Below are 20,764 nucleotides of genomic sequence, written 5' to 3' on the forward strand. Positions count from 1 at the left end.
CACCCGCAAGAAGAACGATTTCCACTGGGGCCCTGAGCAGCAGCAAGCCTTTGCCCAGATCAAGCAGGAGATTGCTCATGCAGTAGCCCTTGGCCCAGTCAGGACGGGACCAGATGTGAAGAACGTGCTCTACTCTGCAGCCGGGAACCATGGTCTGTCCTGGAGCCTTTGGCAGAAGGTGCCTGGTGAGACGCGAGGCCGACCACTGGGGTTCTGGAGCCGAAGCTACAGAGGGTCCGAGGCCAACTACACTCCGACGGAGAGGGAGATCTTGGCCGCCTATGAAGGGGTCCAAGCAGCCTCAGAGGTGGTTGGCACAGAAACACAACTCCTCCTGGCACCCCGACTGCCAGTGCTGGGGTGGATGTTTAAAGGAAAGTTTCCCTCAACCCACCATGCCACTGACGCCACATGGAGTAAATGGATTGCCCTCATCACGCAACGCGCCCGTATTGGAAACCCGAATCGCCCTGGGATTTTGGAGATAATTACCAACTGGCCGGAAGGGGAAGACTTTGGTCTTGCCAACGAAGAGGAACAGGAACAGGTGACCCGGGCCGAAGAAGCCCCACCATATAACCAACTGCCAGCAGATGAAACACGCTATGCTCTTTTCACTGATGGTTCCTGCCGCATCGTGGGGATGAACCGGAAGTGGAAAGCAGCCGTATGGAGCCCCACACGACAGGTTGCACAAGCTACCAAAGGAGAAGGTGGATCGAGTCAACTTGCTGAACTCAAAGCTGTTCAGCTGGCCCTGGACATTGCTGAAAGAGAGAAGTGGCCAAAACTCTACCTTTACACTGATTCATGGATGGTAGCCAATGCTCTGTGGGGATGGCTGGAATGGTGGAAAAAGGCTGACTGGCAATGTAGGGGAAAACCAATCTGGGCTGCCAATGAATGGAAAGACATTGCCACCCGGGTAGAGAAGCTACGTGAAAGTCCGTCACGTAGATGCCCATGTCCCCAAGAGTGGGGCTAATGAGGAACACCGACACAATGAGCAGGTAGATCAGGCTGCACAGATAGAGGTGTCGCAGATAGATTTAGACTGGCAGCACAAGGGAGAGTTGTTCCTGGCTCGATGGGCCCATGATGCCTCAGGTCATCAGGGCAGAGATGCCACCTATAAGTGGGCACGAGACCGAGGGGTGGATCTAACCATGGACAGTATTTCTCAGGTTATCCATGACTGTGAGACGTGCGTGGCCATCAAGCAGGCCAAGTGGGTGAAGCCCCTCTGGTATGGGGGGCGATGGTCCAAATATAAGTATGGAGAGGCCTGGCAGATTGATTACATCACACTGCCTCAAACCCGCCAGAGCAAGTGCTATGTACTGACCATGGTGGAAGCCACCACTGGGTGGTTGGAGACCTATCCTGTGCCTCATGCCACTGCTCGGAACACCATCCTGGGCCTGGAAAAACAAGTTCTTTGGAGGCATGGTACCCCTGAGAGAATTGAGTCAGACAATGGGACTCATTTCAAGAACAGCCTTATAAACACCTGGGCTAGAGAACACGGCATTGAGTGGGTGTACCATATCCCCTACCATGCACCAGCTGCAGGGAAAGTTGAACGGTGCAATGGCCTGCTTAAAACCACCTTGAAGGCACTGGGTGGGGGAACTTTCAAGAATTGGGAGTTTAATCTACCAAAGGCCACATGGTTAGTGAACACCTGAGGTTCCACTAACCGAGCAGGCCCTGCCCAATCTGAGCCCTTGGGAATATCAGATGGAGATAAGGTTCCAGTGGTACACATGAGAGGTATGCAAGGAAAAACTGTTTGGGTGAATCCTGCCTCCAGCAAAGACAATCCCATCCATGAAGTTGTATTCACTCAAGGACCAGGTTGCACCTGGTGGGTGATGCAAAAGAATGGAGAGACCAGATGCATACCCCAAGGAGACCTTGTTTTAGGGTGAAATACCTATAGTACTGTGCCTATGTCTCTAACTGCATGTATGAATATATAATGTAACAGTTGAATTTGATATAGCATATTAGTATGGGAGAAATTCAGGGGTGGATAATGTTGGAGGTTGAACTATTCCCTTTTCTTTCAGTGGAATTTTCTCCTATTGTTATGCTAAGTAATTGTGGCTACACCTTAAAACGACAGATAATGTTCTCTCGTAGGGGGGTGGCTGGAGGGGGAGGGGGTGGGTAACCGGAAAAGGAAAGGTGGGACGGGGGGGTCTGGAGCTGGGCTCTCTCTCTCTCGCTTGGCTCGTGGAGTGGGAGGACAGCCTGGGCTCCGCTCTGGCATCTTCCCCTGCCATCCCAGCACTGAGATCCACGCTCCCTGCCTTTGGACATCGCTCTGCTGCTCTCCCATCTCACCCTACTATCTCCGGACACTCTGCTGAGCACCACGACCGACACCGTGAGGGGGGGAGTCACTTTCCCATCCCTCTCACCCCTGGGCTGCTGCTGCCATCACTCCAGCCCCTCTTCAACTGCGCGGGACCTGCCCTGTCCCCACAGCACCGGTAACAGCACAGGGAGACGGCCTGCGGCCAGAAGGGACTGGAGCAGAGCTAGACTGTTCTGTTCTGTTGCCAATTTTTATACCTGTTGTTGTTTTATGTTCTCTGCCTTGTTGGATATCAGTAAAGAACTGTTACCCTTATCCCCAAACCTCCTGCCTGAAGGCTTCTGATTTGGACCTAAAATCATTAACAGGGAGGGGGTTGCATTCCGCATCTCAGGAAAGGGGCTCTTGCCTTTCCTTAGCAGATACCTGTCTTTCAAACCAAGACAATTGGGAATTCCCATTTTCTTGTTTAAATAGAACAGGAAACATCCTGTATTATGCGATTTATCAGTTTGAAATGAGAGTAAAACCTCCATGTTCATCATCTTTCAGTTTAAATTGACAGAGTATCTCTGTTGTGCCTTCTTTTTTAGGGTTTAAATTGATAGAAACCCCCACAAATTCCATCATGTGAGGGATTTACATTGAAGGGCAAAAAATGGCTGGGATAAAAAAAGGTAGCTAAAAAGGGTGGGGGGAAAAAAGCATGGAAAAATGGCAGCCAAAAAAACCAGGAATAAATGGGAAAAAATAAAAGATGGGGAAAAAAAAGGCTGGAAAAAAATGGAGCAAAAAATGGAGGGGAAAAAAGGCAGTGGGAAAAGGTAGGGAAGAGTGAAAAAATGGAGATGGCATAATGGTGAAAAGGTGGTGTTGAAGAAGCAGGAAAGCACGAGAAAGGTGAGGAGAAAAGGGTGAGAGACATGAGCAGAAAAGGATAGGAAAGATGAGGAAAAAAACGGGAATCCCAGAGACAACCTCACACACCTCAGGCCTCCCACCCAAATCCCACAGACCACCCCCACACACCCCCAAGAGAGCCCCTCCAAATCCCACACACACCTGGGCCTGGATTCTTACAGGAACACACGGGAACAGCTTCTTGAAAGGGGATGGAAACAACGGGCAGGGGTAGGAATGTGTGCCCGCTGTGCTTCCAGCCTAGGAATCAGCCTGGCTGGGGCCATGGCATGGCAAAGGGTGTCCTTAACACCTGCCAGGCTTCTGGGCTCGAGCTGGAGCTGAGGAGCAAAGGGATGAGACCAGGCAGGAGAACATGCCATGCTGTGTTACTCCTCGCAAGTGTGGATCTCTGTTGGCCATGGAGCCTCTCCTTCAGCAGGCCAACGCTCCCAGATGGGAATTCACAAGGCTACGAGGCTGGGAAGGGAAGAGCAAAGCTGCTGTGAAGGTAAAGCTCAGATCCTTCAGAGAAATCACCCAGGTCACTGGAGCACTGGTACAGGTTGGAAGCAGAAAAGGAGAGATTCCCAGTCAAGTCTTTGTAGCTGGGTGGGGAAAAGGAGTGCTGATAGCCAATGGCTGCAGGGATGGTCATCTAAATTAGTTCAGACCAGATTTCCTTTTTTTCAATTGCTGAGGGTTATTAACCTCACCTGCAGTTATGAAGCCAAATAGTTACAGTTTTGGAATCTATTCTAGTTTAATCTAGCTGTACTCCATGGTGCATTCACTCACAGCAGCCATATTGAACTCTCTTGGGATGTGTGAATTTGCTTCTGTCCCAATCCCTAACCTCATCCTTCATGGTTTTTCAGCCTCTTTTTAATATGCTGGTATATCTGTAGTTATTTCCATGGATATGTGTCCCTCTGCAATATTTCCATGGATAAAAACACTGAAGAACACTACCTAAAGCTGAGCAAGGGCACCAGTGGGAAAGGATGTTTTATATCAGCATTTTCTGTCCCTGTGGTGATACTGCTGTCCCTGCGAGGGAGCTGGGAAATCTGTATTTCTGCTCCTGTGATCTTTCTCATCTTTGCCACAGCTGATTCCAACCCCAGGTTTTCCCACTGTAATGATGATTCTGGACATCTCAGAATGTATCCACAGGCCTTGAAAATACCACTGATGGTTATGAAGAAAGGAAAAGGCAAGTCACACCATTTCCAGGTTGGCAACCCGGCTGTCCCTCGGTGCACCTCTTTTAGTGACAGCAGTCGGTGGCCATTCCTGGTGCGGATCTTTGATTATTTTATCTTATACCCTTCTCTCTAGTTTATTCCCTTCACCCTTCCCAGCCTTTCCCGTGCCTCTCTTTTTAACCAGCACGGCCACCCCATGGTCTCTCGGTGCAGCTCTTTCAGTCGTGGGGCAGCGACCACTGCTGGTGCAGCACTTGGAGAACATTTCACACCAGTCTCTCTCTATTCTATTCCCGTCACTCCTCCCAGCCTTTCCCGCTGCTCTTTCAGCACCTCCGCAGCCCTGACGCTCCCTTGGTGCAGCTCTTTTTGGTGACACTTGGGCAGCAGCCACTGCTGGTGCGGTATTTTTAGACTATTTTATACCACTCTCTGAATTGTATTCCCTTACATTTCCCAGCCTTTCCCGTGGCTCTTTTTAACCAGCACGGCCGCTCCGACGGTGGCTCGGCACTGCTCCATTAGTGATAGCGGGCAGAGGAGAGCCGGCAGTGCAGCTTTTTATTCTGATGGTTTTCTTCTCCGGATCCCATTGCAGCAGCAGCCCAGCTGTCCCTCGGGGCAGCTCTTTCGGTGCCAAGGGGCCGTCTGGACAGGCGGCTGCAGCCAGGCCAGGGCAGGGCAAGACACAGCGCAGCGCTGGCGGGGGCGGGCGTGCGGCGGGGCTCGGAGTCTGCCGGCCTGGGCACTTCAGGCACAGAAATGAATCCCAATTCTCGGCCATAGCCAGCACCTGCTATTCCTCCCCTCTTCTCCTGCATGGATTTCACAGTTTTCCGTTTCCTGCCACAGAGCTGGAAAGCCAAATGCCCGCCTGCCCCAGCCTCTCCCCACTGCTTTCCTCTGCTGCAGCCTTGTCCCTTTCTCTCCCCTTTACTTTGCACCACTTTCTCCTCCTCCTCTCCCTGCCAGTCCGCAGCAAAGACATTTCACCCACTGGCACCAGCTGCCCCCTCTCACTCGCTCCCATTTTGCCCACTTTGAGCTACTGGAGCTGCCTACATGTGGAACCGGACCCGCTGTGGGGCCTGGTAATTGTGGGATAGGAGTGAATCATCACAGGGCTGATTGGAGTGGACTGGGTCTGGCCAGGTGCCAGGAAAACTCCTCTGTCCCTCTCCTCCTCACACTGGGTGGGCAACAGAACACATTAGGAAAGGCTCGAGGCTCTCAATAAAGGCAGCAAGAGATCTCTCACCCATCATGGGATTGGGACAGGGAAATTTAATTCAATTTATTACCCAGCAAATCAGAGTAAGGGAATGAGCATGTGTGAGCTGTTCTTCAAAATCGAAGCACAGTCCAGAAGTCTCCTGGTCAAGCCACTTGGTGATGATTTCCAAGAGCCAAGAGAAACATGGATTTCCCTTTCAAGCTTGTTGTGCACTGAGGGCAATGCCCTCACTCCAGCTAGCATGGCTGGCAGGATGGATTGCAGAGACTTTTCCTTGGAACAGCCAGCCCAGCGCTGGCAGTGGGGATGAACAGGCACTGAGGTGACCCTGAGAGCAAGTGCAAGGCACAGGGTGCAGCTGAGAAAGGACAGCCCTGTGCCGGGCTAAGAAAGCAAACTGGGACTGCCCAGCGGGGAGAAGGTCCTTTCTCCACCCCCTGTTACAGGGGAGCTCGGGCCTTGCTGCACAGATACGGCTGCGGATTGGAGCACATCACACTCCTGAATTTATCGTCAGCCAGGCACACACACTCGGAATTGCCAAGGACCTGGATCATGTAGGGAGGAGCAGAGACAGCGCTGGATGCCAGGGGAACACGTTGTGCCCCTGTCCCCCCATGCCCTGCTCGGAGCACCGCTCTTCACTCTGCTCCCAGCTTCTGGAATCCCTTGACAAATAATAGCACACTCCATTGTATCCAACCCAGCCACGGGGACAGCCCAGAACCGATGGCGGAGTCGCAGGTGGAACTGGAAGCTGTGGTGCTGCAGGGGGAAGAGGAGAAGGTGTGAGGATTGCCCTGTGCAGGGAGCAGGGACCCCGCTCTGCCCCGAGGGGCTGGGCCCAGGCTGCTGCCCCTCCCTTACCTGACTGCACAGCCAAGGCCACCGACAACGCCAGCACCAGCACCAGGAGCACAATCAGCGCCGAGGTGAGCACGGGATGGCAGCTGAACCACTCGCCTGCAGCAGGAAAGAGATGCTGGCTGCCACAACCACAGCCCGCCCTCCAAGCTGCTCCCCCAATGCCCGGCGAGCACAGGAGGCACCTCTCAGCCTGTTTGCTCCTCCCTTCCTCCCTCAGCTGGCAGCCAGAGAGCCAAGAGCCTGGACACGGGCAGGGACACAGCTGTGGGGACAGCCAGGGACACCGCGCTGGGGACAGGCTGCAGCAGGAGAGCTGCACACGCTTGGGGGCAGCTGCGGCTGCCGCTTCCAGCCACTGCTGGCGCCGAGCGGAGCACGAGGCCTCTTCCACACATCGGGAAACAGCCACACACCTGCCAGCCCTGGCCTTGACAGATGACACTGTCCCCTCCCTAGAGACCACAGGCGTGGCCCTGCACTCACCCGGCAATCTTCTGAGGATGTTTCTGTGTACATGGCCGGGTGCTGATGTGCCCTGGGGATCCAGGGGCTCCCTCCCACTGCCATCCCTGGTGCAGATTCCATTCTGAACATCTTGACGCACTGCACGCTCACAAGTGGCGCCCCCCTGCTTATGACAAGTGGCTTCTTGTGCCCTTGGCAAATGTGTCAGCCCGGCTGCTGGTCCCTCCTGGAGATGCAGCAGCTCCTTCACAGGCCCATGAATGGAGCAGAATTCACTCTGCTCCAGCTCACAACCGGCATCTCTATGCTCTGAAGAAACAGCTCCTTGCTCCCGACACATCAGGAGTCCTAAAAAAGCCTTTCGGAATTCGGCCTCGGGAACAGCTGTACACCCACGCGGATGACCCATTGAAAGGGACACGATGACAGGTCACGGCTGGTCCTGGCCCTGCGTCACACCGAGGCTCACGAAGGCGCTGCCAGCTCAGTCCCGCGCTGTCCCCGCTGGCCGGACCTGCGGAGACAAGCGCAGCCTGCTCAGCGCTCCAGGTCCATCCAGCCGCTCCAGCAGGATGCGGCGCTTTCTGCCTCCACTCGGCGCCTGCAGTGCTTTGGGCTCTGAGGCTCGTTCAAGTTCATCCCGTGCCACCCCTGAGCCGGGCAGGGACACCTCCCGCCTGAGCAGCGGCGCCGAGCCCGGGGCGCCACGGCCGGAAACTCTGCCGGGCACGGAGCAGCCACCTCCGAGCTACCGAGAGACACCGGCATGAGCCATCGCTGCTGCGGCACCGGCTCGTCGCCAGGGATCGGCGACAAGGACGAGACCGCGGGCAGCCGCTCCCTCCGCCGTCTCAGGGCACGGGGCACACGGGGGAAGCCGGCCCAAGGAACTCGCCAGAACCGCCCCGTTCCCCTCAGCGCGGCCCCTCCGGCCGCAGCGAGCCCCGGGCTGGGGCACAGCCGAGCGCGGCTCGTACCTGTGCTGGAGCCGCTCCGAGCTCCGGGGATCGCCGCCTGCCCGGAGCATCCCGGAGGCACCGGGAGCGAGAAGCGCTCCGGCCCTGCCGGCGGAATCAGCGCGCACGCTGCACAGCGCCGGCATCAAAAGTGGCGCTGGGTCGGCTTCGGTATTTTTGAGCAATCAGCGAGGCGGATCGAGCGGGAGGGGCGGGGCGATGTCGCTGCAAACAAAACTTTCCCCGTGTGACTCCGCCTGGCCACGAGCCGATTTCCATGCCCACATTTCGAGACATTTCGCCGTCCCGGCTGCAGCCAGGCGTGGGAGAAGAGCCAGATGCAGCGCAACGCTGCTGGGAGTTCGGCGGTGCTCGGAGTCTGTCCGGCTTGTCCCTTAAGTTGACTAAAAAGGAGCGCTTTCCCTCAATTCAAACCCATAGAACAGCACCATAAATGTATTCTCCATCAATTTAAACAGGAAATTTATGGAAAACCGTGATTTCCCGCCTGGCGAGACACCAAAAATCACGACAAAGGCGTGTTTTTCTTCGATAGAGTCCCTTGAAATCGTAGGTGAAGGGGGATTCTCCCCCGTTCAAACATAGTTGCCAAAAAGAAGTTTTTCTCCTTCATTTGAAATCCCTTTTCTTCTCGTAATCCCCATTTTGTGTGGGGGGAAGGGGCTATTGGAGATGGTGGTCCCTGAGCAGTGTCTGCGGGCACTTCTCCCTCCTCGCTGCTCACACCTGGGGCTGCTGCACCTTGCCGAGTGCTGCGGAGTTTCCTCCCAGTCCCCTCGCACTATCCCTCTTCCTGGCAAGCACCGGCAGCGATGGGGAGAGCACTGGGAAGGAACTGGGAGCGCTGCACCTTCCCAGTGCTCCTAATCCCCCTCCCAGTGCTCCTTCTTCTTCACTCCCGCTGCTTCCAATAGCCCTCCCACTTCCCTCCTAGCATTCCCTGTGCTCCCACTTCCCTCCCAGTGTTCCCAGTATCTCTTCCAGTGCTCCCGCCACTGGCAAAACACTGTGGGACGCTGTGGGAAATTGAAAAGGTATAGAACTCTCAGAAAGCTGTGTGAAAGCAAATTTCCAGATGGAGAAATGCAAGAATGCTGGAGATGCAAGGATAAGAAACCATAGGGCTGTGAGCTGTGTCGAGACAGGCCTCGGGAAAATATGTTAAGCCAGAGAGTAGAAATATGAAAGCTTCATAATGAAGGTTATCCATGGTTTTAAGCTATTACAAGCAAGCATTGTTCAAAGGAAGATGTACGTGTGGTTTTATTAATTGGCCTGAGCAATCTCTTGTCAGATTTTAATATTTTGCTATTGGCTAGAAAGTTGTTAAAAAACTTTGTGACAAAGAGAACTTCGTCTGCTGTGCCAGCAGCTGAAGCTGTTCCATCTCCCTTGCTTGGTTCTGTAAAATGAGGCTGATGATTGGGATGGAATAAAGCTTCGAGACAGCTGCTCCAGCATTCCCGTCCTGCTCTTTGTGTACATAAATATATGTAAATATAAGAGAAAAAATATCCCAGAAAAACCCAACAGTGATGCTGTCCCTTGTCCTGCACTGTTTCGTTTTCTTAAAGAACTGTTGCAATCCCCAGAGAGTTCAAAGGGACATCTGTCAAAGAATCCTTTGGGATTAGAAATGGATACTATTCTCGTCTGCTCCTGGCTGCTGGACACCCCAGGATGGAGCCGAGGAAGAAGCCCTGTGGAGAATCAAGGTGAGCTCTTGGGAAAAGAAATCACAGGACAAGATTTGTTTGTTGAGAAATGGGACGTTTATCACCGGCTAAAGACAATTATTATTACTGAACCTTATATTAATATTCAAGGTGATGAATTGAACATGGGTCAATATGAACTGTTCGAGTTCAGACCTTAACTCTGTCTTCACATTCTCTTTTTGGGATGTTGTCCACTGGAAACTTTATAATCTATTCACTTTTGAAGGGGATCAGAGCGTGGTTAATATGATTGCTGCTTGTCGAATGATCATGAATATTTTTCAATAGCCGACCCCAGCCGTGCTTTCCCTGGACCCCAAAACGAGTAAGCAAAACCCTCGGTAATTGTGTTTGAACTGGAGAGGATACCCCTTCACCTGTGATTGGAAGGGTGTCAAAGAAAACACAGCTTTTTCATGATTTTTGGCGTCTCACCAGGCGGGAAATCACGGCTGTCCATTAATTTCTTGTTTAAAATTAAGGAAAATACGTTTATGGTGCTGTTCTATGAGTTTGAATTGAGGGAAATCGCTCCATTTTACCGATCTTATGGGTACAAGACGGGCAGACGCCCCACACCGCCTTGCTCTGCCCCTCTCCTGGCTGCAGCCCGCTGGCGAAATCCAAGAAGCAACAACCAGGGAGTACGACTGACTAACTCCTGTGAGGGCAACATTCTCCTGTTTGGAATTGGCACACGACCAATTGAACTGTACTCCATTCCGTCAGGATTGGTCAACGCAAGCAAAAGCCGGTCCGCCCCCCACACCTCGTTTATCGCTGTCCCTGGCACCATCTGTCAGATTTGCATGGCTCGGGTGGAGCGCTTCTCTCTCCCGCTGCCTTCCGGCTGCTCCGGGCACCTGGGCCAGCTCCAGCAAAAGCCGCGCTCGGCTGTGCCCCAGCCCGGGGCTCGCTGCGGCCGGAGGGGCCGCGCTGAGGGGAACGGGGCGGTTCTGGCGAGTTCCTTGGGCCGGCTTCCCCCGTGTGCCCCGTGCCCTGAGACGGCGGAGGGAGCGGCTGCCCGCGGTCTCGTCCTTGTCGCCGATCCCTGGCGACGAGCCGGTGCCGCAGCAGCGATGGCTCATGCCGGTGTCTCTCGGTAGCTCGGAGGTGGCTGCTCCGTGCCCGGCAGAGTTTCCGGCCGTGGCGCCCCGGGCTCGGCGCCGCTGCTCAGGCGGGAGGTGTCCCTGCCCGGCTCAGGGGTGGCACGGGATGAACTTGAACGAGCCTCAGAGCCCAAAGCACTGCAGGCGCCGAGTGGAGGCAGAAAGCGCCGCATCCTGCTGGAGCGGCTGGATGGACCTGGAGCGCTGAGCAGGCTGCGCTTGTCTCCGCAGGTCCGGGCAGCGGGGACAGCGCGGGACTGAGCTGGCAGCGCCTTCCTGAGCCTGGGTGTGCCGCAGGGCCGGGACGTGCTGTGACCTGTCATCATGTCCCTTTCAATGGGTCATCCCCGTGGGTGTACAGCTGTTCCCGAGGCGGATCTCCGAAAGGCTTTTCAAGCACTCATGATGTGTCGGGAGCAAGGAGCTGTTTCTTCAGAGCATAGAGATGCTGGCTGTGAGCTGGAGCAGAGTGAATTCTGCTCCATTCATGGGCCTGTGAACGAGCTGCTGCATCTCCAGGAGGGACCAGCAGCCGGGCTGACACATTTGCCAAGTGCACAAGAAGCCACTTGTCATGAGCAGGGGGATGCCACTTGTGAGCGTGCAGTGAGTGAAGATGTGGAGAATGGAATCTGCACCAGGGATGGCAGCGTGAGGGAGCCCCTGGATCCCCAGGGCACATCAGCACCCGGCCATGTACACAGAAACATCCTCAGGAGATTGCCGGGTGAGTGCAGTGTGCCCCTGGCTGTCCCCACAGCTGTGTCCCTGCCCGTGTCCAGGCTCTTGGCTCTCTGGCTGCCAGCTGAGGGAGGGAGGGAGGAGCAAACAGGCTGAGAGGTCCCTCCTGTGCTCGCCGGGCATTGGGGGAGCAGCTTGGAGGGCGGGCTGTGGTTGTGGCAGCCAGCAGCTCTTTCCTGCTGCAGGCGAGTGGTTCAGCTGCCATCCCGTGCTCACCTCGGCGCTGATTGTGCTCCTGGTGCTGGTGCTGGCGTTGTCGGTGGCCTTGGCTGTGCAGTCAGGTAAGGGAGGGGCAGCAGCCTGGGCCCAGCCCCTCGGGGCAGAGCGGGGTCCCTGCTCCCTGCACAGGGCAATCCTCACACCTTCTCCTCTTCCCCTGCAGCACCACAGCTTCCAGTTCCAACTGCGTGTCCTCTGTTAGTTCTGGGCTGTCCCTCAGACTGGGTTGGATACAATGGAGTGTGCTACTACTTCTCATGGGATTCCAGAAGCTGGGAGCAGAGTCAAGAGCGGTGCTCCGAGCTCGGGGCCTCTCTGGCCATTTTGAAGGATGAGGAAATGGTGAGTGAGGGGCTGCGGGCGCTGTGGGGTGTCTGAGGGGAGCCTGGGGGTGCTCGTGGTCCGGGCTGGGTGCTGGTGGGGCTGGGGCTGCAGCCCTGTGCCGGGGCCTTGCAGGGAAGGAGCCCCGGGGCCGTGTCCCCCCGAGGGGCCGGGGCAGCTCCCACTGCTCTCTCCTTGGCAGGATTTGTTCTTCCGCCTCCGCGGGAACGGCGATTACTGGCTCGGGCTGCGCAGACGGGGCGAGCAGCTGCAGTGGGAGGACGGCAGCAGCTTCAGCTCCTCGTGAGTGCCGGGGAGCCGGGCAGGGCATGGAGGGACAGGGGCACAACGTGTTCCCCTGGCATCCAGCGCTGTCTCTGCTCCTCCCTGCAGGTGTCCTGTCCTTGGCCATTCCGAGTGTGTGTACCTGGATGATGATAAATTCAGGAGTGTGATGTGCTCCAATCTGCAGCCGTATCTGTGCAGCAAGGCCCGAGCTCCCCTGTAACAGGGGGTGGAGAAAGGACCTTCTCCCCGCTGGGCAGTCCCAGCTTCCCCTCTTAGCCCGGCTCAGGGCTGTCCTTTCTCAGCTGCACCCTGTGCCTTGCACTTGCTCTCAGGGTCACCTCAGTGTTCATCCCCACTGCCAGCGCTGTGCTGGCTGTTCCAAGGAAAAGTCTCTGCAATCCATCCTGTCAGCCCTGCCTGCTGGAGTGAGGGGATCTTTCTCATTGCAAAACAAGCTCAAAAGAAAATTGCAAATTTCTCTTGGCTCTTGGAAATCATCACCAAGTGGCTTGACCAGGAGACTTCTGGACTGTGCTTGGATGTTGAAGAACAGCTCACACATGCTCATTCCCTTACTCTGATTTGCTGGGTAATAAATTGAATTAAATTTCCCTGTCCCATTCCCATGATGGTTGAGAGATCTCTTGCTGCCTTTATTGAGATCCTCGAGCCTTTCCTGATGTGTTCTGTTGCCCACCCAGTGTGAGGAGGAGAGGGACAGAGGAGTTTTCCTGGTACCTGGCCAGACCCAGTCCACTCCAATCAGCCCTGTGATGATTCACTCCTATCCAACCATTACCAGGCCCCACAGCGGGTCTGGTTCCACATGTAGGCAGCTCCAGTAGCTCAAAGTGGGCAAAATGGGAGCGAGTGAGAGGGGGCAGCTGGTGCCAGTGGGTGAAATGTCTTTGCTGCGATCTGGCAGGGAGAGGAGGAGGAGAAAGTGGTGCAAAGTAAAGGGGAGAGAAAGAGAGACAAGGCTGGAGCGGAGGAAAGCAGCAGGGATGGGCATGGGGCAGGTGGGCATTCGGCCTTCCACCTATGTGGCAGGAAAGGGAAAACTGTGAAATCCATGCAGGAAAAGAGGGGAGGAAGAGCAGGTGCTGGATATGGCCGAGAATTGGGATTCATTTCTGTGCCTGAAGTGCCCAGGCCGGCAGACTCCGAGCCCCGCCGCACGCCCGCCCCCGCCAGCGCTGCGCTGTGTCTTGCCCTGCCCTGGCTGCAGCCGCCTGTCCAGACGGCCCCTGGGCACTGAAAGAGCTGCCCCGAGGGACAGCTGGGCTGCTGCTGCAATGGGATCCAGAGAAGAAAACCATCAGAATAAAAAGCTGCACTGCCGGCTCTCCTCTGCCCGCTATCACTAATGGAGCAGTGCCGAGCCACCGTCGGAGCGGCCGTGCTGGTTAAAAAGAGCCACGGGAAAGGCTGGGAAATGTAAGGGAATAAAATTCAGAGAATAGTATAAAATAGTCTAAAAATACCGCACCAGCAGTAGCTGCTGCCCAAGTGTCACCAAAAAGAGCTGAACCAAGGGAGCGTCAGGGCTGCGGAGGTGCTGAAAGAGCAGCGGGAAAGGCTGGGAGGAGTGACGGGAATAGAATAGAGAGAGACTGCTGTGAAATGTTCTCCAAGTGCTGCACCAGCAGTGGTCGCTGCCCCACGACTGAAAGAGCTGCACCGAGAGACCATGGGGTGGCGGTGCTGCTTAAAAAGAGAGGCACGGGAAAGGCTGGGAAGGGTGAAGGGAATAAACGAGAGAGAAGGGTATAAGATAAAATAATCAAAGAACCGCACCAGGAATGGCCACCGACTGCTGTCACTGAAAGAGGTGCACCGAGGGACAGCCAGGATGCCAACCTGGAAATTGTGTGACTTGACTTTTCCTTTCTTCATAATGGTATTTCCAAGGGCTGTGGATACATTCTGAGATGTCCAGAATTATCGTTACAGTGGGAAAACCTGGGGTTGGAATCAGCTGTGGCAAATATGAGAAAGATCACAGGAGCAGAAATACAGATTTCCCAGCTCCCTCGCAGGGACAGCAGTATCACCACAGGGACAGAAAATGCTGATATAAAACATCCTTTCCCACTGGTCCCCGTGCTCACCTTTAGGTAGTGTTCTTCAGTGTTTTTATCCATGGAAATGTTGCAGAGGGACATGGAAGATTTACTAGCATATTGAAAAGAAGATGAAAAACCATGAGAGATGAGGTTTGGGAAAGGACAGAAGCAAATTCACACATCCCAAGAGAGTTCAATATGGCTGTTTTGAGTGCATGCAGCATGGAGGACAGTTAGATTAAACTGGAATAGATTCCAAAACTGTAACTATTTGGCTTCATAACTGCAGGTGAGGTTAATAACCCTCAGCAATTCAAAAAAAAAGGAAATCTGGTCTGAACTAATTTAGATGACCATCCCTGCAGCCATTGGCTATCAGCACTCCTTTTCCCCACCCAACTACAAAGACTTGACTGGAAATCTCTCCTTTTCTGCTTCCTACATGTACCAGTGTTCCAGTGACCTGGGTGATTTCTCTGAAGGATCTGAGCTTTACCTTCACAGCAGCTTTGCTCTTCACTTCCCGGCCTCGTAGCCTTGTGAATTTCTACGGGTACACATGTTGAGACAGCAAGGAAATTACAGCCTGAAAAATATTCCAGGCCAGAGCTTCTGAGCTCTGTTCCCAGTCTGATGAGCTGGTCCAGATGAAGGCTCGGGACAATTTCGCCCAGGATGATAACTTGGTCAAAATAGAGAGTTATTTAATAATAAAGATAGAACACCTGTTGTGGTTCGTGACCAGGCCCTGGGAATGGGGTGTCTTCTCTCGGAACCAATCACCTTTTGCTGCTCTTGGAGTTGCGAGTCATGCTATAAAAACGAGTGTGTTTCTGAATAAACTCGTCTGTTTCTTTCCTATCATGAAAGATGACCATGTAGGAGTGTGTTTTATTTCCGCCGCATCTCAAGGGTTAATATCCCTTTCCACGGCTGCATTTGGAGCTTCGCCGAGTGCTTGATGTCGGAGACCTTTTCCGACAAGGGCACCGAAGAATTCGTGGCCCGAAGCCTGCCGAACCGGGGCAGACCCAGCGAGGCTGTCGATAGCCGGGGCTGCGCTCAGAGCTGAGCCAGAGCCGTGCCAGGAGCAGGCTGGAACACCCAGAAAAACCAGGACCCGGCACCCTGGGGGCAGGACCGGACCCGTGACGACGGCCGGGACCGAGAGAGCCATCTGGGAAGATCGTGGACCCTTACCCGACTGCAGCGGGGCGGGACATCCCACGGAATTCATCGGCTGTGCCTCCATCATAGAGGTAACGGGAGCACTTTTGCCCCAGAGCTACTGTTTAGCTCGCTTTAGGCGGCCGAAACACCAGGCTCAGTGCTGGGGGCACCGGATTTCTCTTTAAATATGGGAACGCAACCTTCTGAAAAGAAGGACACCGTGCTCTCAACACTGAGAGACATTTTAATTGATTTAGACTGCACGGGAACTTTTAGCTCTCCCAGTCTCGCCATCTGCGCCCCGGGGAGAGATGGTTTTCCACCGCGGGAAGCGCGGGCCCCTCTACCTGCTGGGAGCCCAAGGCTGCCCATGCGGGCTGTGCTGGCACAAGCCCGAGCTCTCGCTGCGAGCAAGATCGCAGAGTGTGGGCGAGCGGAAATGCAGGCGGATCCCTCTCCGGGATCTACGAGCGGCCGGGACGGCTGCGTGGGGGTCGGTGCCTCTCCGGGGGCCCCGCGGAGCCCAGCGGGGAGCAGTGATCTGCCCGCTCGTCCCCCGCCTTCCCCAAACCAAGGAGGGAGCGGCGGCGGCGACCGCTGCTCTCCTCCAGCCGCGCTCCGTGCCCGGGTCCCCTGCGCAGCGCCGGCTCCCCGCTCAGGTCACTGTGACATCTGTGTCCCCCTCGCCCACTGAGGCAGTTTTTTCGGGTGACATGTTCGACCAGCTCGTGGCCGTGATCACAGAACAAGTTATGCAAGCTGTAAATAAGAAACCAGAAATTTTAACAGCCACTCAACTTGTGGTTACTGCGCTGACAAGAGAGAGAAAAGACAGCAACACACACGGATCTCTTTGGGGGAAAAAGGCCAACTTTATTGTACGGACAGCCCGTATTTAAAGTGTGTTACGTGCAGCTAGGACAGGACAGTAGTTCATTGGACAGTTGGGAAAACGTGGCTGCGAGGGGCGCTCCATGGCCGGAAAGTGGCGCAGAAAGCCTCTCCTCGCAGGCACACGCGTGCCACATCGACATCCCCTTTCAAGAAGCTGTTCCCGTGTGTTCCTGTAAGAATCCAGGCCCAGGTGTGTGTGGGATTTGGAGGGGCTCTCTTGGGGGTGTGTGGGGGTGATGTGTGGGATTTGGGTGGGGGGCCTGAGGTGTGTGTGGGTGTCTCTGGGATTCCCGTTTTCCCCCTCATATTTCCTATCGTTTTTCCACTCATGTTTCACATCCTTTTCTCCTCACCTTTCTAGTGCTTCTCTACTTCTTCAACTCCACCTTTTCACCATTATGCCATCTCCATTTTTTCACGCTTCCCCGCCTTTTTTCCCCCATTTTTCTGTGCTTTTTTCTCCCAGCGCTTTTTTCACCCGTATTTTCTTCTCCCTTTTTTGCTGCCTTTTCCCTCCTTCTTTCTCCATTTTTTTCCACTGCCTTTTTTTTGCCACCCTTTTTTGCTCCCCTTTTGGCCACCCTTTTCTCCCTACCTTTTTTTAATTTTCTGCCCATTTCCCTTGTTTTTTTCTACTTTTTTGCCACCTGTTTTTTCCCAGTCCTTTTCTTGACCCTCAATGGAAATCCCTCAAATGATGGAATTATTCGGGGTTTCTACCAACTTAAACCCTAAAAAAGAAGGCACAAAAGAGATTCCCAGTCAACCTAAACTTACCGATGATGAAAACTGAGGGTTTACTCTCATTTGAAACTCATATAATCGCATCATACAGGGTGCTCCTTGTTCTATTTAAAATAGAACATGGAGATTCCCAATCAATTGATATCGCTGGAAAAATGGCCAAGGCAGGTTTCTTTCAATTGATACCCTTAATATTGCAGGGTATTGAATGGGAATTGCCCCAGTTTGAACACCGACAATAAGGGAAAATTAACCAGTTAACTTCAGAATATACTTCAATAGAAATCTGTTGAAAGGGAGCACACCACACTTGTCTTCCCTAATTAATTCCATCAGACTTCCTTCACTACAAATTCTCCCAAAATCAAAAGCAGAGATGCCTCGTGTGTTACTTCAAAGGAGTTGTCTTGGTTTGAAAGACAGGTGTCTGCTAAGAGAGCCAGGAGCCTCTCTTGAAACGGAAAATGTAAACCACCTGCCTCCAAATTATTATAGTTTTAAAATTAAGGGGCTCTCAAGCAAAGATATGCGAATAGGAATAAGAGTTCTTTACTAGGAAAAATTAAAACAGAAATACACCAGGTGCCTGATGCCAGCAAAACCGCTCTGTTCCTCTCCTCCTCACCCTGGGCAGGTACAGAACACATCAGGAAAGGCTCGAGGTGTCAGGATTTTTGTGGGTTTGAATCCTCAAAAGAGCTCAGCAGTTGTAAATTGCTATAAAGTTGTTTATTGTAAAGGCACGGCAGTTCCCAAAAGGCAAAGAGGCCCAAGTGTTCCAGTCCGTGCTAAAAGCTTTCAGCACAGAGTCCCAAATAGCAGCACAGTCCCGATCAGGAGCAGAAGCAGCTCTGCCGTGCAAGGCCCCGGGAGGGCCGAAGTTGCAGCCGCAGCTCCTGTCTTCTTCTGGGCAATGATGATGGCAGGGAGGAGAAAGAAGAGGGACAGAGAGTCTCTCCCCAGTGCACGGATTCTTATTTACAAATTACCCAATGAGCTAAAAACAGCAATCTGAAGCATTCCTTCTAAAACTATTAGAATTCCAGGTTTTTAATACAAAAGTTTACATATAATCTGCACATATATATATATAAACATGTTCTATCTGAAAAATGTAAGGAATATTCTTACTATATTTTTATTATGACTAAAATTGTGGTTTCTTGAGCTCCCACTGAGACTTCTTTTTGCGACTTCTTTTTGACCTCTAACTAGAATTGTTTTTCACACTAAATTCTAAGCTTTTTCATTCTTAAGGCACTTAAAATTTTGTCTTACTTACTTACTTTATTAAAACTTAAGCTTACGCCTCTATTTCATGTATGAGTGGCTTAATATACTTTAATCCATCCAAAAGTTTTAATTCAATCTCTGTGATGCCTTGAGGAGCTGGAACAGAGGTCGCACACAGAGTTAAGGGAACAAATGGGTATTTATTGTGAGGCCCACGAAAGGCCTACAAAAGCCACACCCCAGCAATACAAGTGCCACAGTCGTGGCCCCTGCCCGGATGGCTCCAAGATGGAAGGAAAAGGAGGAATTGCTCACGAGTGCTCACACCTTTATAGGTTTCAGTCCATTTGCATGCAGGAGTCAGCTATCCAATTAATAGTCTCAAATAGGGAGGTTTCATCCTCCTTGCTTGCTTGTGTGTCTGCTCTCCTCTTCTCACGTTGTTTATGCTTAGGGCTTGAAGTTTAAAGATACTGTCCTTGGCTCCCTAGGTGGAATCCGACTGTTTTGTCTTCATCACCCAAGAACAACGGAAAAGCACATCCAAGCAGAACAGAACAGAAAAATTAAACATAGAGGTATCATCTGCACTCTGATCTCTCTCTCTGAAGAATACACAGAGGCTTCTGTTTCACACACTCCAACACAGAGGGACGGGAGTTACAGCCTCATCACGTCACTGCTTCTCCCTAAGGGTGACAAATCCTTGTCCTGAACCAGCCTGCCTTTCCTCCCACAGCAGAGCAATCAGATCCTTTGCAACAGACACACAGCGAGATAGACAGACAGACAGAGAGACCATTCTTTACACTCAGATGCCTGATGCCAAAAGTGGGATTCCTCCTCAGCACGTGTCAGCTGTTCTTCTTCCTCTGCAAGGACACCCAAAAGTCTCTCGGTCAAGCCACTTGGTGATGATTTCCAAGAGCCAAGAGAAATTTGGATTTCCCTTTAAGCTTGTTGTGCACTAAGGGCAATGCCCTCACTCCAGCTAGCATGGCTGACAGGATGGATTGCAGAGACTTTTCCTTGGAACAGCCAGCCCAGCGCGGACAGAGGGGATGAACAGGCACGGAGGTGACCGTGAGAGCAAGTGCAAGGCACAGGGTGCAGCTGAGAAAGGACAGTCCTGTGCCGGGCTAAGAGGGGAAGCTGGGACTGCCCAGCGGGGAGAAGGTCCTTTCTCCACCCCTGTTACAGGGGAGCTCGGGCCTTGCTGCACAGATACGGCTGCGGATTGGAGCACATCACACTCCTGAATTTATCGTCAGCCAGGTAGACACACTCGGAATTGCCAAGGACCTGGATCATGTAGGGAGGAGCAGAGACAACGCTGGATGCCAGGGGAACACGTTGTGCCCCTGACCCCCCATGTCCTGCTCGGAGCACCGCTCTTAACTCTGCTCCCAGCTTCTGGAATCCCTTGAGAAGTAGTAGCACACTCCATTGTATCCAACCCAGCCGGAGGGACAGCCCAGAACTAACAGAGGACACGCAGAGGGAACTGGAAGCTGTGGTGCTGCAGGGGAAGAGGAGAAGGTGTGAGGATTGCCCTGTGCAGGGAGCAGGGACCCCGCTCTGCCCCGAGGGGCTGGGCCCAGGCTGCTGCCCCTCCCTTACCTGACTGCACAGCCAAGGCCACCGACAACGCCAGCACCAGCACCAGGAGCACAATCAGCGCCGAGGTGAGCACGGGATGGCAGCTGAACCACTCGCCTGCAGCAGGAAAGAGCTGCTGGCTGCCACAACCACAGCCCGCCCTCCAAGCTGCTCCCCCAATGCCCGGCGAGCACAGGAGGGACCTCGCAGCCTGTTTGCTCCTCCCTCCCTCCCTCCCTCCCTCAGCTGGCAGCCAGAGAGCCAAGAGCCTGGACACGGGCAGGGACACAGCTGTGGGGACAGCCAGGGACACCGCGCTGGGGACAGGCTGCAGCAGGAGAGCTGCACACGCTTGGGGGCAGCTGCGGCTGCCGCTTCCAGCCACTGCTGGCGTCGAGCGGAGCACGAGGCCTCTTCCACACATCGGGAAACAGCCACACACCTGCCAGCCCTGGCCTTGACAGTGACACTGTCCCCTCCCTAGTGACCACACGCCTGGCCCTGCACTCACCCAGTAATCTCCTGAGGATGTCTGTGTGTACATGGCCGGGTGCTGATGTGCCTTGGGGATCCAGGGGCTCCCTCACACTGCCATCACTGGTGCCAATTTTATTCTCCACATCTTCACTCACTGCACGCTCACAAGTGGCAACCCCCTGCTTATGACAAGTGGCTTCTTGTGCCCCTG

General features: G+C 53.8%; 3 protein-coding genes across 3 annotated transcripts in view; 2 read left to right on the top strand and 1 right to left on the bottom strand.

Moving 5' to 3' along the window:
- Nucleotides 1-20,764, top strand: part of LOC148222905 (early activation antigen CD69-like) — a 64,408-nt gene that overhangs the window by 39,708 nt on the left and 3,936 nt on the right. The window lies entirely within an intron of this gene.
- LOC148222909 (uncharacterized) lies at nt 5,696-7,509 on the bottom strand. Its single transcript, XM_088168543.1, has 3 exons — nt 7,016-7,509; nt 6,533-6,628; nt 5,696-6,430 (listed from the first exon to the last, which is right to left on the bottom strand). Exons 1-3 carry the CDS (start codon nt 7,404-7,406, stop codon nt 6,219-6,221), a joined length of 699 nt encoding a protein of 232 aa, XP_088024669.1. The 5' UTR covers nt 7,407-7,509; the 3' UTR covers nt 5,696-6,218.
- On the top strand, nt 11,014-12,999 carry LOC148222910 (C-type lectin domain family 2 member H-like). Its single transcript, XM_088168538.1, has 5 exons — nt 11,014-11,528; nt 11,728-11,823; nt 11,925-12,103; nt 12,285-12,385; nt 12,476-12,999. The coding sequence occupies exons 1-5, from the start codon at nt 11,126-11,128 to the stop codon at nt 12,588-12,590; spliced, it is 894 nt and encodes a 297-aa protein (XP_088024664.1). The 5' UTR covers nt 11,014-11,125; the 3' UTR covers nt 12,591-12,999.

Source organism: Sturnus vulgaris, chromosome 8 (genome assembly GCF_052056855.1).
Source record: "Sturnus vulgaris isolate bStuVul1 chromosome 8, bStuVul1.hap1, whole genome shotgun sequence".
Lineage (NCBI taxonomy): Eukaryota > Metazoa > Chordata > Aves > Passeriformes > Sturnidae > Sturnus > Sturnus vulgaris.